At 51.5% G+C, this 17,181-nt stretch overlaps 7 protein-coding genes across 7 annotated transcripts; 4 read left to right on the top strand and 3 right to left on the bottom strand.

Moving 5' to 3' along the window:
- Positions 1–647: 647 nt before the first annotated feature.
- Positions 648–1,487, bottom strand: AtWU_09853 (eukaryotic translation initiation factor subunit eIF-4F; the record flags this gene model as incomplete). Its single annotated transcript, XM_035504959.1, has 2 exons — positions 648–865; positions 1,085–1,487. The coding sequence occupies 2 exons, from the start codon at positions 1,485–1,487 to the stop codon at positions 648–650; spliced, it is 621 nt and encodes a 206-aa protein (XP_035360852.1).
- Positions 1,488–1,848: 361 nt separating this feature from the next.
- AtWU_09852 (HVA22/TB2/DP1 family protein) lies at positions 1,849–3,011 on the bottom strand (the record flags this gene model as incomplete). Its single annotated transcript, XM_035504958.1, has 3 exons — positions 1,849–2,641; positions 2,702–2,851; positions 2,983–3,011. 3 exons carry the CDS (start codon positions 3,009–3,011, stop codon positions 1,849–1,851), a joined length of 972 nt encoding a protein of 323 aa, XP_035360851.1.
- Positions 3,012–4,273: 1,262 nt separating this feature from the next.
- Positions 4,274–5,330, top strand: AtWU_09851 (NRDE family protein; the record flags this gene model as incomplete). Its single annotated transcript, XM_035504957.1, has 2 exons — positions 4,274–4,339; positions 4,398–5,330. The coding sequence occupies 2 exons, from the start codon at positions 4,274–4,276 to the stop codon at positions 5,328–5,330; spliced, it is 999 nt and encodes a 332-aa protein (XP_035360850.1).
- A 1,627-nt stretch (positions 5,331–6,957) lies between these two features.
- Positions 6,958–8,776, top strand: egl3 (putative extracellular endoglucanase/cellulase; the record flags this gene model as incomplete). Its single annotated transcript, XM_035504956.1, has 5 exons — positions 6,958–7,054; positions 7,103–7,311; positions 7,371–7,435; positions 7,492–7,589; positions 7,641–8,776. The coding sequence occupies 5 exons, from the start codon at positions 6,958–6,960 to the stop codon at positions 8,774–8,776; spliced, it is 1,605 nt and encodes a 534-aa protein (XP_035360849.1).
- A 1,940-nt stretch (positions 8,777–10,716) lies between these two features.
- On the top strand, positions 10,717–12,075 carry AtWU_09849 (uncharacterized protein; the record flags this gene model as incomplete). The annotated part of the gene is made up of 1 exon (XM_035504955.1): positions 10,717–12,075. The coding sequence occupies one exon, from the start codon at positions 10,717–10,719 to the stop codon at positions 12,073–12,075; it is 1,359 nt and encodes a 452-aa protein (XP_035360848.1).
- Positions 12,076–12,586: 511 nt separating this feature from the next.
- AtWU_09848 (Zn(II)2Cys6 transcription factor) lies at positions 12,587–14,611 on the top strand (the record flags this gene model as incomplete). Its single annotated transcript, XM_035504954.1, has 2 exons — positions 12,587–13,462; positions 13,523–14,611. The coding sequence occupies 2 exons, from the start codon at positions 12,587–12,589 to the stop codon at positions 14,609–14,611; spliced, it is 1,965 nt and encodes a 654-aa protein (XP_035360847.1).
- A 112-nt stretch (positions 14,612–14,723) lies between these two features.
- AtWU_09847 (MCT family MFS transporter) lies at positions 14,724–16,297 on the bottom strand (the record flags this gene model as incomplete). The annotated part of the gene is made up of 4 exons (XM_035504953.1): positions 14,724–15,153; positions 15,208–15,791; positions 15,852–15,958; positions 16,048–16,297. The coding sequence occupies 4 exons, from the start codon at positions 16,295–16,297 to the stop codon at positions 14,724–14,726; spliced, it is 1,371 nt and encodes a 456-aa protein (XP_035360846.1).
- Positions 16,298–17,181: the final 884 nt, after the last annotated feature.

Here is a 17,181-nt window from a genome sequence, read left to right as displayed (position 1 = left end):
ATATCACAAAACCGATCTTCCCTTCACAACGCCCGAGCACCCAACCATGCACCCCCGATCGCCCGGTCAACAAACCAAAACCACGTTAAGCCCGATTTCCCAGCATTCCAAGCAGATACCGACATGCATCCAGCCTACCACACACCGGCGAAAAACCCATCCATCCATCCCTATCGATAACTAACTACTAAGCAAGAACAGACAGGCAGACACTGACACCAGATAGACACCGCAGGTTTATTAATAGAAAGTAATATTATTTTCTTTTTTTTTCTCTTTTTGATACTTCGTTGGGGATTTGTGCGATCTCGCCTCATCCCGGCTATGCAGAAGAGTAAGGCCGGTGTTGTGTTTTTTTTCCTTTTCAATTCCTCACATGCTTGGCTGACTGACATCGGCCAACCGGCCGACAATACTAGTACTAGTCTACTACTAATAGTAGTAATCCACTACCTATTCCATCTTCCCTGCCTTGATTGGGCCGACGCTATTGACTGCCAGCATGTACTTAAACGAAGAAGTAACTAGACAAGACAACTGCCTTGGTTATGGATAGATACCGGTGAATGAAATAAACATCCAGCCATCTCTTGAAAACCATTCCCGTTTTTCTGTCCATCCCCCAGATCATCATATTCACAGTGGTTTCATTCTTCCTTTCCTTCTTTTCCCTCTTGTTGTTCATCTTTCCCATTGAACCCCTCCTTCCACACCATATAACCCCCAGCTGACACTATCACCCCCCGCACAGTGTTCAACACCGGAGCCGCCGCATACCCATTCATCGCCGCGCTTTGCAAACACGCCCGAACACCTCGTGCGACAGGATTTCCCAGGTAGGATTGGCTCCATGCTGCCAACGACCCTATAAGCAATGTATCAAGTGATCAGGGTCAGTAAAGTGGGTTAAGGTAAGTAGTACCGTAACTCCGCACACAGAGAATCGAGTAGAGCAACCATCCACAAACACCCAACATGAGTACAACCACCCAAGCAGTGAATCGTAAGTAGTAAAACAGCAAAAACTTATATCAATATCATCCCCGAAGTTGCTATGGTGTAATCAATTGCATTATAGACATACCTGCCCACGGCCCCAACCGACCATATCCCACCAGGTTAAGCAACCCTCCCGGGTAGACAATACCCACGATGCTAAAGATTGTCTGGTAGGGATGTTTCACAACATAGTCTTTTGTAGCATTCCCCGCTCGGGCAATTTGTGGCTTCGCAGCATCCACGTAGGGTCCGGTCCGGTTGGCGAGTTGAGTCAGATTCAGATTCAGATTCACGTTCGTCAAATTCAGACCCGTTAGATTCAGACTCGATGTGTCGGGGACGAGATGTCCTGCTACTTGTTGGAGGCGTTGGATGGTTGTCTGTGTGGTGTTGTAAACAGACCCCAGCCCCATGAAGTTGCCTGTCATTGCTGCGGAGGTGAGCGCTAAGAGATGGACGAGGGTGAATAGGAAGGTGGTAAGTTGCATGTTCAAGTGTGATGGCGCTGCATTCAACGGTGGTGGTGCTTGCGGGGCTCGTTGGTGGTTTTTCCTGAGCCTTGAGGGAGGGGTAGATAAGAGTTGTTATTAGTAGCCAGCTGGGACGCAAGGCTGTCGGAATCTACGTGGTGGTGTTGGTTTGGTTGGGCTTCTCTGTACAGGGACAAGGGGCTCCGTGCAGAGAGGCTGCGGCAAGGCGCATTTACTTCGCATACGTCGCTGCTACTTCTGTTTCAGCTGGATTGCGGCTGCTTTCGCTTGAAGAGACATCCCGCCCTATCAATCTTGCTTTTTCATTGAGAAAGAGTGCTAGTCTCATGCAAGAGAACTGTCTGCTTGGTCTAGGTATTCAGTGAGCCCGACTTCTTGCGCCCTCGTTCCCATGGTCTACACCCGAGGATCCAGCTTGCTCCCCACCTGCAAACCAACCAGAGGCCCAGTTTCCGCTGCTTGTGCGGCCATGCGCATCGGACGAGCGTTCCTGAGTATCCTCATGCTCCACATGAGTAAAAGAGTTCTCGCTGCGGTTCTTTCGCAGCGGTGCACCACCGTACGCCAGGTCATCCACCTCTGCGCCTGCACTGTGCAGGTCGCGCTCCTCCTTGGCCAGAGCGCTACGCAGCACTTCCAACATGTCTCTTTGGCTCGAGATATACTTGGCCTTATCCGCACGGGACATGGACGCGACCTCCCGTGGCAGTAGTGTTCCGCTGGCAGACAGCTCCTCCCCGCGTGCTTCAGCACTCTTGCCAGATGCAACTGAAGCGACCGCAGAGCCGATGGCAGAGAGCCAGTCGTTGCCTGTGGCTGGGGCAGAGCCTCCAGCGGCAGTGGGAATATTGAACCGGGACAAGAGCGACTGCGCATAGGCAGCCGGGCCAGTCGGGGGTGGAGGAGATGCGGGACGTTGGGCCGGCAAGCCCAGAATATTTTCCCGGACGTAGTCTAGGGCTTGGTAGAAATACTGAAGTCCTAGAGCCTTGGCACGCTCATGGCTGCGGCCAATGAATTCCTCGATTTCACGCTCATGGTGCTCAAGGAAGGGGTCGACATATTCCTGGTATAGACTCCGAGCTCCCTGCGTTTGGGGGAGAACAAGATAGGAGAAGAAGAAAAGTCGGATCCAGCTATAGAACGGGAACCTGCAACAACCTGTCAGCAGACGGACTTAAGCATGCCCTGATATTGTCTCGTGGCCGTACCATCCCAGAATGAAGATCGTCCACGACTCCGCCATCAGCACGGCCGACAGAACGACCCAATACATGAGCCATGGTGCCAGCTGGGAAGGGTCGCCAGTCCGGAGGGCTTTGAAGGAAGCAAATATAGGAAGCAGGATCGTGATGATTGAGCTAAATGCATGGTCTTGTTAGCATACGCATAGCATATGAGAAAGTGCAGGGAACAACTCATAAGGCCGGGGTGTCCGGGGTCGACCGGCATCGCCGGGACTCGATGACGAAAGATAGCAGGTGGTACTCACGACAAAAGGTCCGCAATGATTCCGAACATGATGGGCGATTGTTAACAGTTCGATCCGTTTGCTGAACTGGGTTCCTTTGGAGAAAAGGGTGCTAGGAGGGGGGAAAGTATTTATCGGTAAGCTGAGCTGCTGCTGGATTGCGGGGCAGAAGCTTCACGCGACCAACGGACCGACACAAAGGAGAGCGGCCAGCCGCAGAAAAAGTCTATTGCTTGAAGATTCTTAGCGGATTGGCCTGCAGATTCCAGGAGGGAGGATAAGGTGGTAGTAGAGAAGGAATGGAAGTAAAATTCGGGGAGAGAAAAGGCCCAAGACGGAGCGTGGCTGCCTTGAGAAACTGGGGCCAAGCCACGATGATCCATCGAGCCCTACAGTGGTACCTACCGCATTAGGCAAGTATCGGTGCGGATGCCTTAACTCAGCCGCGTGGCTCAGGCAATGGAGCTCTCTTCTTCGGGATTAGTGCCATCCTAAGGGCAGCCTGCCCGCCTTGCCGTTTCGGGAAATGCCGCGGTCTTGACGTCATGAACAACATTATCAGTTACTGATTTGAAGCAGAATGAATGGGTACTAAGATAATGTGGTACAATTTTCTAACCAGCATTTTATATTTAAAAAGGTGAATTGATTGATTAAGACATTTTCAAGACAAAATCAGCAACACTAATATGACTCCTCCTTCAGATGGAGAGTAGTACCACTAATACTAGTACTAATATATATATGCTGCTACCATGCATCAAATGAGATGATGATGTCCCGTTATAATATTCACGATGAGGGTAGTAGTGCTTTGAAACTGAAGAGCAAAATCACTGCAACAAGCCCCAATGAAGAACTAGCCACTTTACCCATCTACTAAAAGCCTACTTTAGCATTGAATGATAGTACAATGTTATCCTTCACTGCCAGAGCGGAGGGCTCTCCCTAGCATCACAAAGGCGGTGGGGCTGAACTGCCGGTCATGTTGTCGGATGACCTCAGTGCCCAACAGTCGCCTTGTCTTCTGGACTCGTCAGAACAACCTCGCCCTACGCTTTGGAGCCAATTCTGCTCATCGAATTCAGAAACCCTGTTACTAGTTGTCATTGGAATCAGACAATCTCCCCGAAACTTGTGATTGTATATCAATAATACTCGCTGCCTGATCCTTGCTCGCCTGTCGCACGAGACCATCCTTCCCCTCATATAGGTGGCGGCAGCTCACTTGCCTGACGCCGAGCTCAAGAATATCCCTACTACACCAGTACCCCCTTCCTACCTGCATCTTCTGTTCCCCAGAAACGTCGCAATGTGTATCGCGCTATTATCCACCGCACATCCTTCCTATCCCTTGATCATCATCAACAACAGGGATGTACGCGACAATGATTCAAACCACATGCTCGGATCCGTCCAAAACTAACGGCGTCTAGGAATACATACGTCGACCGACATCTCCCGCTGGCTGGTGGCCTTCACCAGAGTCCAATATCTTAGGTGGCCGTGATCTAGCGCGAGAGCCACATGGCACATGGATGGGGGTGACCAGAGAAGGCAAAGTGGCAGTATTGACCAACTACCGCGAAAATACATCAGAACAAGCCATTGGGGCGAAGAGTCGGGGAGCCATTGTATGTAGCTGGCTTGCTGCGCCTTCTGACGAGAAGCGGTCAACCCGGGAATATGTGCAGGATATGGTTGCGAGTCCCACCGCCAGGAATGTCGGTGGGTTCAGCCTGCTCTGTGGATACATCAATGAGCCCCTGGCAATCGTCTCCAATCGCTCATCCACCATGGACCAAATTGCATGGGTCGCCACGAAATCGGGCCAGACGTTGGGCCTCAGTAATACAGTCTTCGAGGATCGCTCATGGCCTAAGATCCTTGACGGCGAAAGACTAATGAATGAAGCCATTGCTACGCACGTGCAGGCTGGGGAGGACGAAGATGCTCTTATTACACGATTCCTTGATATGCTGAGCACCAATACCCTCCCGACGCTCTCAGAAGATGCGACTGCGGAGGACTACCTTCCGTATTTTCGGAAGAGCATCTTCATTCCTGTCCTGGGTGCTCACGAAAAACCCCCCAAGCCGGCAGACACTGTATCTCCTGTGTGTGTGGATAGCACGCATGCGAATGGTGCTGCGGGCGGGGAGCACCATGCAATGGATCTGTCATTCCTGCATGGGCCGTATGGCACTCAACAACAAACGGTAGTCCTGGTAAGTGACGATGGACGAGTGCGGTATTTTGAACGCACACTATATGACAACGATGCGAACGCGATCCCGATCGGCCAGGGTGATCGATCATTCGAATTTCATGTCGGCCAACACAGCAATGAAGCCGACAGAATCTCATGAGTCGCCGATGGCATGTCCTGGGGTACTCCGAACAGTATCCATAGCAATCTAATTCTCCGCTCACGGCCTTCCAATCGGCCTCGGTGGTTGTGGCTATGTAAATATTTATAACGGCGCGCAATATAAAAAAGCCCTAAAATAGTAAACCAAGGTCAATAGCTCCGGGAAAGTCGATTGCGATATGGAGTGAATTAATAGTAAGCCTCCTAGAAGCCCGTAGAAGCCGGCCATTGCCACAATCAATACTTAACCGGCCGAAAAGTGACATGCCATGTTTGCTTCTAGAGTTATTCCGGGTGGATAACATCGGGGAATCCTGAAGTCCTGGCAGATTAGGAGGCCATATTAATGGCTTGAGGGGGTTATTGTACTATTGATTTCTTTTTTGGCCAGCCTCGGGATTAATTTCAGCACGTGTTTCTCAGGAGTCGCTGTCACCGTATCCTGAACGACCTCTCCCGCTCACTCCCCTCGCAATAATGCCCTCATTATTGCCCCCAATTTGTAAGACTGCATCCCCCACAGCAGCCAGATGGTATTTCGCTAGAAGAAAGCATGAGATGTTCAATAGCTCGACTGAGGACGGCATGATTTCCACCGACGGTCCGAGTGGGTCTCCCAAATTCTTGTCTCACCGTTGGATACAGACGGGTCGGCCAGAAATTACCACTGAAGAAACCAGCCTGTAGGACAGGAGGGCACAAAAGTGATCAATCAATCTGCAAGCCGATATGAATGCTAATAGACTAACGGTTCTCTTTGTCTTCGGGCCTATTGACCAGTTCCGTGCTCCCACCGGCCCGGAAGAAATTTAATTAACCGTGGAATCACTCCACCAACGAACAGGAAGCTTAGGCTGCTAACTCGTTTCATCTTAATCAGATCTCCTGCGCGATGCCATGGTATGGCCCCACGCCTTCCAGGCAGGCAATTTTCGCCCGGAGAAATGAAGGATGACTGACACGGGGCCACTGCATCCCCTCCGATATGATCGCAACAATGCGGGCATGGCTGTTTCCATTAGGTGGCTAAGCCTTGAGATGTAACAACGGTCTACGCGCTCTCTCCACCACCACCCCAGCGTTCTACAAAGGAGTTCGGGGATATGCCGTGGTGACTACCGACTCTCGAGCATACTGCCTGAAAATCACATTTTTCCAGCAGCTAAAAAGCTGCTTTCGTCGTGCTTTTTCCTGTTTTCCGCCCGTGGCGTATCCAGATATTAAGGGTCGCTCAGGGACCGGCGCTAGCCCAGCGCCGGCCCAGTGCCCTTATTTCGGAGGAGTCGGGCGAGATGTTCTCGACTTCAGGGAGTCCACCCTAGTGGATGGATCCCCTGGCGGGCCACAAGGTAACTGTCTCAGAGAAAGCACCTAAGGCGTTTGCTGAGATTAAGCTGTGGGACCAGAGAAATGATAGGGAATTATGGGATGGTTGCTTTTGCCCGAGTGATCGATTATAAGTATGGGGAGTCCGAACCGTTCGTTCGTTCTACTTGGCACATCACAATCAAGACTGGCTCTTGACATTCATTACTTGTCTTCTATCTTGTGTTTTCACTCCTTCTTTCTTACCTTTAGTCATTCATTCCTTTTGATCGACCAGTTCGACGTACATTCTTTTCAAAATGAGAATCAGCAACTTGATCGTTGCGGCCTCTGCCGCCACCATGGTGTCCGCTCTCCCTAGCCGCCAGATGAAGAAGCGTGACTCTGGCTTCAAGTGTATGTGATGTTTATTTGAACTTCGATGCACTATTCTAATTGATGTAGGGGTTGGTACTAGCGAATCCGGCGCCGAGTTCGGCTCTGCCCTCCCCGGTACCCTGGGAACCGACTACACCTGGCCCGAGACCTCCAAGATTCAGGTCCTGAGAAACAAGGGCATGAACATCTTCCGTATCCCCTTCCTCATGGAGCGTTTGACCCCCGATGGCTTGACCGGCTCTTTCGCTTCGACCTACCTCTCTGACCTGAAGTCGGTATGTTGTCGCTCATGGCCTTGATATCATTGTCGTTATAACACTAACCGGTTACACAGACCGTCGAATTCGTCACCAACAGCGGTGCCTACGCTGTCCTTGACCCCCACAACTACGGACGTTTGTAAGTAGATACAGTTTGCTGAGGATGAATGGCATATGATGGCTAACAACTTGCAGTGATGGAAGCATCATCGAGTCCACCTCCGACTTCAAGACCTGGTGGACGAACGTCGCTACTGAATTCGCCGACAACGACAAGGTCATCTTCGATACCAGTGAGTAGACCTTCTATACCGGTTATACAAGGAAATATCTAACAGAAATAGACAACGAGTACCATGACATGGAGCAGTCCCTGGTTCTGAACCTCAACCAGGCTGCTATCAACGGTATCCGTGCCGCTGGTGCCACCACTCAGTACATCTTCGTCGAGGGTAACGCCTACACTGGTGCCTGGGACTGGACTACCTACAACGATGACCTGTCTGGCCTGACCGACAGTGAGGACAAGATCATCTACGAGATGCACCAGTACCTTGACTCCGACAGCTCCGGTACTTCGGAGACCTGTGTCAGCTCCACGATCGGCAAGGAGCGCATTGAGAAGGCTACCGAGTGGCTGAAGACCAACAACAAGCAGGGTATCATCGGTGAGTTCGCTGGTGGTGTCAACTCCGTGTGTGAAGAGGCTGTCGAGGGCATGCTCGCGTACATGTCCGAGAACTCCGACGTCTGGGTTGGTGCTTCCTGGTGGTCTGCCGGTCCCTGGTGGGGAACCTACATGTACTCTCTGGAGCCCACCGATGGCACCGCCTACTCCACCTACCTGCCCATCCTCGAGAAGTACTTCCCCAGCGGTGATGCTTCCTCCTCCAGCTCTGCCTCTGCCTCCGTTGCCGCTGCTACCTCCGCTGTTTCCACCACCACTGCCGCTTTTGAGCAGACCACCACCCCCGCCACCCAGGTTGAGATTGCCTCTTCCTCTTCTTCCTCTTCGGCCGTCGCCGCCAGCCAGACTACCCTCAGCAAGGTCAAGTCCAAGTCCAAGTCCCCTTGCAAGCTGTCCAGCGCCACCTCCAGCGCCGTCTCTAGCGCTGCCGCTGCCACCACTCCTGCCGCCGCTGCTACCACTCCTGCTGCCGTTGCTACCACCCCTGTTGTCGTTGCCACCACCCCTGCCGCCGCTCCTACTTCTTCCAGCGTCGCTTTCGCCACCACTTCCGTTTACGTTCCCACCACCACTGCCGCTGCCCCCAGCCAGGTTAGCTCCAGCGCTGCTGCTAGCAGCAGCGGTGTCGTCGGTGTCAGCGACCCCCAGGGTCCCTCGGCCACCAACTCTGCTGGTGAGGTGAACCAGTACTACCAGTGCGGTGGTATCAACTGGACCGGTCCTACCGTCTGTGCCAGCCCCTACACCTGCAAGGTCCAGAACGACTACTACTACCAGTGCGTTGCTGAGTAAATGCACTCAGTCCGGACGGATATCTATCTGGAAGGGAGAATGGGAAGAGGATAGAGAGACAGAGAGGTGATATAGAGGGTCCAGGATGAAGTTGTTCACGTTCTTGTATATAACTTTGTAAACACTATAAATCAAAAGCGACCCGAGGTCCCGTCTACTTTCACAATCTATCTCTCTCGGTCCTCTGTAGTTGTGCACATATAGTAACTTCTGCAGTGTCAGTTTCACCTCCATCGCAGCACCCCATATAAAATTGGGTATTATAGCATGACTGCGTAAGCAATATTATCTAGGGAGTAGTAACTTGTTACAGATCACCCGTCCTGCCCGGGCGGAAGAGATAGAGAAGGGAGAGGGCGAGAGAGAGAGCGGGGGCCGTTGAAACACCGACCGAAGCTGAAACACAAGATCCACCGCCAGCCCACACCCTCAACGGCGGCAATTACGGCACATTGTGTGGCCCATCGTTCGTTCACGACAGGATTACGACAGGAGAGGATAGTTGTGATACGTATGAAGTAGGAGTACGTTTCAAGAATGTTTTCGGATTTAACGGGGAGCAGAGAGAGATACGCAGCTTAGAGACAGTATGTTTGCTAAGAAATAAGCTGTGGGGGCTTGTAAACGGATGGTCAAGAATTAGGGTAAATTGTTTATCCGGTAGGGTAGAGAGGGACTCAGTCATTAATGTTTGGGATAACTGGAAGAAGTTAGGGTGAGGTACTGGCATGAGCTTGTCATGGTAGTAGTCATTTACCTACTCGCTGATGAGGGAGACGTCTTCACAGGGTTGTAGAAGCCGGAGTGAAGTCGTCTTTTAGTAGTGGCCCTGAGAGATAGATGTCACCTGACCTGGGGGGATACTGTCTGTTCTTTCCCTTACTTTCCCCTTGCTATTTCCTCACTACTACCTGGGAGTGCTTTATGCTGCCATTGCTAAGTACTATCAGCGAGCAGCAAGATGGAAATGATCACAGATGCCTATGGAGCCAAATGAAGCTCTCTCGTTGGCACAATTACCGAGCTGTCAGTCCAGCTAATATGGCAAAGCCTGCTGTTCGCAAAATACCTCCCAAATTCCCACTACCAACAAGGGAAGTTGGCCATTACGGACAGTGCATGTTTGAATGTGGCACCATCATCGTGGCCTGCATCTTCGGAGCAGGATGCCTTTTACAGCAGGCGGTAGTACTATAGAGAGTTTGTCCAGCCAAGCGAGCACCAACATGGCTCGCTGTTCATTGGAAAGATGAAGTATCCTGCTTGCAGTGTTGGGGAGGAAGTGGATGTGCTGAGAAGGGATTGTCCACCTCACCCCCGCATCTCCGCACTATCATGCACTTCTTCAGCTACCTCCAGGGACTTTTATTGGGGGGTCGATACTCCCCGCACCACTTGTTATGTCTCTTGCAGTATGCCTTCTCGGGATTGAATCATTCGATATCACTCTGAGGGATGATGTACTCGCGCTGATGTACCCTCGCAGAGTGGTAGAGCAACCCGGTTGTGAGTAGGTGGTCGCGAAACAAGAACAACAGACCTGCTGCGCACACTTATCACGCTAAAGACGGCTCGCTTGGGCTTTTCATCGGTACGCTGGTGATCATATTGATCGACACCTCGGAGATACCGCAAGAAGTGCATAGAAGATGGTTTCTCTGCATGACGCCTGGGCGTGGAGGGGCCCATAAATGCTGATAGCCTGAACTATCCTACCATTCATCACGAGCTAGCTAGTCTATAACCGAGCGTCGTCAGCCATCGCAATACGCGCTCTGGTACGGCTATGAAGACCGTTGGTAGCTGCGAGGTGGGGCCACTTCGAAATACTTAGTCAATAAGTATAAAGCCAATTGCCCATCCTGTGAGGAGAGAGTAGGTGTAATCTTGGTTGACTCCTCACCGAATTGATTGTGGTCGCTTTTGCATATACGTCCAATATGATTCTGTCCTATCCCTCCGCCGTTACTACCCTTGCTGGGTTGGCATTGCTTGCTCAACTTGCTTCTGCCTCTCAAATACCTCTCCCCATTTTGAAAGACTTCGATGATACTGGCGTTCTTGGTGGGCTCTACCGACCCAACACCACGAGCCCACGCTCGCGCATCGGCATCTATATCATGCATACGGAGCAGGACTACACCTCCTTTGTTGGCTGTACAGAGCTTCAGGAGCGTGGGTTTACAGTGTTTTTCGCCAACAACGAAGCCAGCAAATCCGGCTATATGTCAGACATAAACTTTGAGGATATGATGCTCCAGGCCAACACGGGCTTGGCCTGGTTGCGCAACCAGACCGATATCGACAAGGTGGTTATTCTCGGCCACAGCGGTGACGGTGCGATGACGGCCCATTACCAGAACGTCGCAGAGAATGGAGTGTCCGCGTGCAATGGCCCAGAGAAAATCTATCCTTGTTCCAATGCTCTGGCTGGCCTTGAGCCTGCTGACGGCCTAATGCTGCTGGATGCTAACTACGGCATCTCCACCATGGGCCTGCTAAGTCTGAACCCGGCTATCGAAGATGAAACGAAGGCCTCAAAACTCAACCAGTCCCTCAACATTTATAACCCTGATAAAGGGTTCAGCAATGGCACTCAATCAAACTTCACTTCAGAGTTCAAAAAGAGGTTTACGAAGGGGATTGTGGCTCGCAACAACCGTGTCCTGGAACATGCCCAGCACCGTCTCAAGGAAATCGAGAAAGGCAATGGGATGTTCGGTGATGACGAGCCCCTCACCATCCCTGCGGCTCTTTACCTTGCTACCAACAACCTCTTCATTTCTCAAGATGTTCGAACTTTGCATCACACTACCTATCCTTGGGTTTTGCTTGAAAAGAACGGTACGACCGAGCAGATTATTCAATCGGTGCGTGTCCCCTCCGGCTGGGTCGATGTCTCCAACTCCTGGGAACAAGCTGCTCTCAAGACTACCGTCCGGCGGTACCTCTCCACCCTGGCCATTCGAGCCAACGAGAACTTCAACATTCTGGCAGATAACTTCGAAGGCATAGAGTACGATTCTACCCAGATGGCACCTGCAGCATCGATCAAAGGCGTCAGCGTCCCGCTCTTGACCGTGGGAATGACTGGACACTACGAGTACTTGAACGCTGAAAAGATCCACCTTAATGCCGTCAAGAGCAACGATACCTCGATCGCGTTTGTTCAAGGCGCTCAGCATGGCATTTACCCCTGCACCGAGTGTGAGTCGTACCCTGGAGAATTTGGAGACACCGTCAAAACATGCTTCAACTATGTTGCGGGTTGGCTTTCCGAGCGGGGTCGCTTCCTGTGAGCCTTTTACATTTTGCAGGGCAAACAATAGCTTACATATCTGCGAATTCGTCTGTGGAAACCTATACTATGCCCCGGCTTGTGTATGCGGTTTGCGAGTTTCAACAACGGTGATGTTGCCATGTCAATACCAGAATAGGGCTTCTTTCACGCACAATGTGCGCTCCTGTAGATGTGAACACAAGTCCGGAGCCGCAAAATATTGTTTTTGACGTATATTATTTCTTTTCACGAAGATACCCATGCCTCTAAATCAAGTAATGATCTTGCTCGAAGCTGTTGGTGGAAGACTCACAAGCTGACTCAGCGATGTCAGGTGTCGGATCTTCGGACGTTCGCGAACAGCCGCCTCCCCGAGGTTACTTTGGCGTCGCATCAACTCTCCAACCCATAGGCTGATTGTCGAGTCGCTCCCTAGGCTTTAATCTGCCATACTTTATCTCTGGAATACAGTCGGGGAATAACCGACTAAACTCTGACCCCCTTGCAGCGCGCAGAAGACAAGCGTAGCTATGGAATCCGCACGCCGCTACAACGTCGAACGGTCCTGTCTGCGCTGCCACCAACGCAAGGTCCGCTGCGATAAGAGCTCTCCATGTGGGGCTTGTATACGAGCAAATGTGCTCTGTCAATACCCCGGCCCCAATCGCGTCAAGCGTCGGCCCCCCAAAGTACACAATTCTGATGTCATCGCCCGATTGGAATCACTTGAGCGCTCCATCGCGGCTCTAGCTGGAAACCGATCGCTGTCTCATCTTCAGCACGAAGTGACAGACGGACGGACCGTTTCTGCACCAGGTGCGGGGTCCCCCTCTAGCAATGAACCGTCGCCGACGGGCACAGCTGCGGCAGCGGAGCTATCGCACGACGGCCTTCTAGTTGAGGACGGCCGGTATATCAATGAACAACTCTTGTCCCGAGTCTTAGAAGATGAAAAAGAGCTCCAGTCTGCCATTGGGACACCGAAGAGCGACACTAGCAGCTCCAGACGACCACTCACGCTTAGAGCGGAAGGTCTCCTTGTCAGTCGCTCTGTGGAGGACGGACATCTCTATGCACTGCATCCGTGTCAGTGGCAATCAACACAGCTCTGGCAAACCTTTTTGAATCGCATCGACCCGATAATCAAGATACTTCACGTTCCGTCGACTCAGCCACGGGTATTCGCAGCGATTAATCAGCCGGCGGCCGCGCCTGCTGATCTCCATGCTTTGCTTTTTGCCATCTTCTTTGCGGCCACAACAAGTGTGCTTGCCGAGGACCCAGCACATGAACAGAGGCAATCAGAAGTCAAGCGATACCAACAAGGGCTGGAACTTGCTCTCTATCAGTCGAACTTTCTGGATGCTCCCACCCTAACATCGCTGCAGGCGATGAGTATATACCAGGTAAGTATCGGCTGGCTAGTATTGCTATCTAGAATGTGGCTCATGAAACTGTATATTTAGATGTGCCTGCGCTATTATAATAGCGGACGATCTGGATGGACAATGCGAGGGTTGGTCATCCGGGCAGCACAATCCATTGGCCTTCACCGTGACGGAAGACACTTTAAGCTGACTCCGCTGGAATGTGAGCTGCGCCGCCGACTCTGGTGGCACATTTGTACAGCTGACAGTCGCGCGGTCGAGGATCATGGGGTTGGTGTCAATAGCGGCGAGGAGGTTTACGACACCGCATTTCCAGCAAATATCGATGACCAGGACCTTTCTGCTACGGCAACGGTGCCGCCAGATTCCAAGGACTGCTGGACGGAGATGACAGCATCCCTGATCACGACAATAGTGAACGAAAAGCGCCTGGAATTGCATCGCACACTGACAACGAAAGTCACTGGAAAGGATCCCGCTGAGATAGTACGGGAAGCAAAAGAGCACGTATACAATACCTATACAAAACATGGCGACCCAAATATTCCGATCCAGCGACACGGTATGCTGCTAGGGGAGGTTCTAGTGCTAAAAATGGAAATGTACCTGAACCAGAAAGCTCTCCAGACAAATAGCACCTCGATACCGGTCGCCGAGCGCCGTGAATTGCAGACCAAAACCCTGGACATCTCCTGCCAAGCCCTCGAACGCACCAATGAAATGTCTACCGACGCGCTTCTCCGCGGATATCGCTGGCTCTCTTCGACATTCATGCCTTACTTTCTCCTCACGTACATATTGTGGCACCTTTGTGTGTATCCACTGGGGGTGCACGTCGAACGCGCATGGCGAGCAGTGAACTTGGTCTTTGACCTCACCGAGAAGGACCCGTTGTGGCCCAATCCGGGGCCAAAGTGGGCAATAATTACTCGCTTGCGTGACAAGGCGTTGTATATTCGACAGATGCAGGTTGCCGTGGAGCAGGCCGCAGGCTCGGTCGATGAGACCCAACCGACAGGTACCAGCCAAGCGGATGCGCCAATGGTAGAGTCGTTCTTCGACTTTGTTAATTGGGATATTGGCGTCCTTGGTTTCCCGGACTGGACTGGCTTAATGCAGAGTGTCGACATAACGGGCTTCGAGCATTCGATGGATACTCAGATTTGACTTCGTGCCTGGCAAGGCCGAACCAGCCAAGAGAATCTACACATTAATTATATTACAGAAGAATACAAACACATGAGCAGAGAATTTCAGAACATTGCCAAGAGTGAAACACTCAGAACTTCGCCTTGAGCACCAAGCCTGTTTGACGAATACGGGTCATCAAGACACACACAGTCCCTGCCAACAAAAAGATGCCCGAATAGATTTTCATGCCTGTGTACGACCCATCATCGCGCTGCAGAATCGCGCCTGCGATAGGGTTGGTCGTCAAGGCGCCAATCGACGCGAACAGGAAGAGCACGCCAGTCCAGTAACCCATCTCCCGGAGCGGAGCAATCTTTGCCACCAGGGCAGCGGACAAAGAGAAATACGCGCCAGAAGTGACACCAAAGAGGACCGCGAAGACGATATTTCCGGGATTATTAGTCGCAGGGATCCAGAGCGCGAGGACCAGGATACCCGTCAGTGAACAGACCACGACAAAGATGTTGTATGGCCCAACTTTATCGGAGAACGCGCCTGCTCCCATTCGACCGAAGAGACTACAACCCATTAGCAACTTTATCATCTTATCCGAGCGTAGTCGGACCACTCACCTTCCAGCATTCAATATCGGAACCAGATACTGCGCCAAATTCGTACTCATCCCATCCGCAATAGCCGATGTCTCCATGTAATTGATAGGAATGAACACGCCGAAAGTCAACAGGACAAATCCGGAAACAAGAAACAACATCTTCACCTCCTTATACGGCCGCATAAAGGCCTCCTTATCCATCTGCTGCTTCATTGGCGGGATCCTCGACCTCACAGTAAGGCAAGTAACGACAAGCAACCCCAGAATCAGAAAAGCAGCGATGCGCATCGCCCACCCGAAGCCGACACGAGTGATGAGCCGATCAACCATGATGGGGAATATCACACCTCCGGCACTTGACCCGGAAGCGATGATTCCATACGCCGCGCCGCGTTTCTTGTTAAACCAGCTGGGAATGGAGCTCATGGATGGCTGGAAAATAGCACACAGCCCCATAGCACTACAGACACCCTGCGAAAGCAACACCTGGTAATATTCCGTAGAGATGGATGTCATCATGAGGCCAAAAACATGGAGGAAGGAGCCTGCGATGATGACCACGCGAGCGCCGAGTCTATCGCTCAGCGTGCCGACGATAGGGCCCTAGTATGATTAGCCCCAAACTTTTTTTGCGCGTGATAGGAGGAAGAGAGAAGAACGAACCATGAAAAACATGAAAAACACCTCCAACGAAGGAATCCACGCGATCGTACTCGTCGAGTACCCGTTGAGCAGCGTTGTCTCATAATAAGTCTGGAACGTTCCAATACCTGTACTCATTAGCATGCATGTAGCAACAAGCCAGACTTTCCCCTCTCCGTTTGGATTACAGAGGGGGAAGAAATAAAAGTGAACATACTATTAATCCACCCAAAAGTACAAAAATACGCACACCACGCCCCCAACACCACCGACCACGCCGCAAACCCCCCATCAGGCGGGGTATCAGCCGTTCCCCACGGCGATTGCGTCGGAGGTTGTGTTGGCGCTTGCTTTTCTGTGTCGGGTGCTAGGTCTGATTCCTGTAGGGTATTTTGAGAATTCCGATCATCTTTCTCGTATTCATCACCAAGATGAGCGTTTATAGCAGCTTCAGGAGAAGGAGCCATTATATCCCGCTGTCCTTCCGCTCGTGCGTTTTCGGCGCTGAAGAAATAGAAAATATAGATGAAAATGAGCGGAAAAATTAGACGCAACTCGTTCTTTATTAAACATCCCCCAAGTAAGAAATAATCCTATCTTTAAGTAAAATACATAATAAATAGGGCTAAGCTGAGCCGAGCTGACTGACGCTCCGCGCGGCTCGGACGTTCACGAACGACCGTCTCCGCGGGCTTTATCGGTCTCGCGCTCGGAGGGGAGGATCGGATCCGATGATTAGTTAGGGGGTGATTGTCTTTCCACCTTTCTTCATAGAGTGAGATTGGTTGGCCTTGTGCAATGAGACTAAGTTACTATCTATCTGTACAGGGTATATTGTTTGTCGATCACTGGGCAATAAGCTGATTTGGGTGGAAGGTATGTGTTGGTGTGGGTGGGGGCGGAGAGTACAAAGAGGGTGTGGGAAGTGCTCTGTAGTAGGTATAGGGCTGGATACCGAATACTTCATATTTGTGGGTTAGGGAGGCTTTCTCTCGTTATTGGTGCTAGTGAAGTCACTGGAGATTGACTGGTCGCCTCTGGAGCCGTTGGCTGCTGGGGTCTGGTTTCGGTCTTGTCGGGCTTGTCGGTTTTGTCGGTTTGTCGGTCCTATCGGTCTTGGTGTCGGCCATGGTGCCAGCACCGTGGATCCAGCTCGTCGCTGGGCCGTCCAGTGCAAACGGGCTCATTCGAGACAAAAGGTTAGTAGAGGCGAGAGAGCTTTATCAGCTGAAGAATGTTTAATTGATGGAAGAGATGATGTCGGAGAATTATCGGCGACAATTATATGCTTTCGGGTGAATATCCCGCAATGTGACATGTCGCTGCGGCTTTATGTGCATGCATCGGAGGC

The sequence above is a fragment of the Aspergillus tubingensis genome, assembly GCF_013340325.1.
Source record: "Aspergillus tubingensis WU-2223L DNA, scaffold_11, whole genome shotgun sequence".
Classification (NCBI taxonomy): Eukaryota; Fungi; Ascomycota; class Eurotiomycetes; order Eurotiales; family Aspergillaceae; genus Aspergillus; species Aspergillus tubingensis.
Note: the sequence above shows the minus strand (reverse complement) of the source record. Positions and strands in the feature narration are given on the sequence as shown.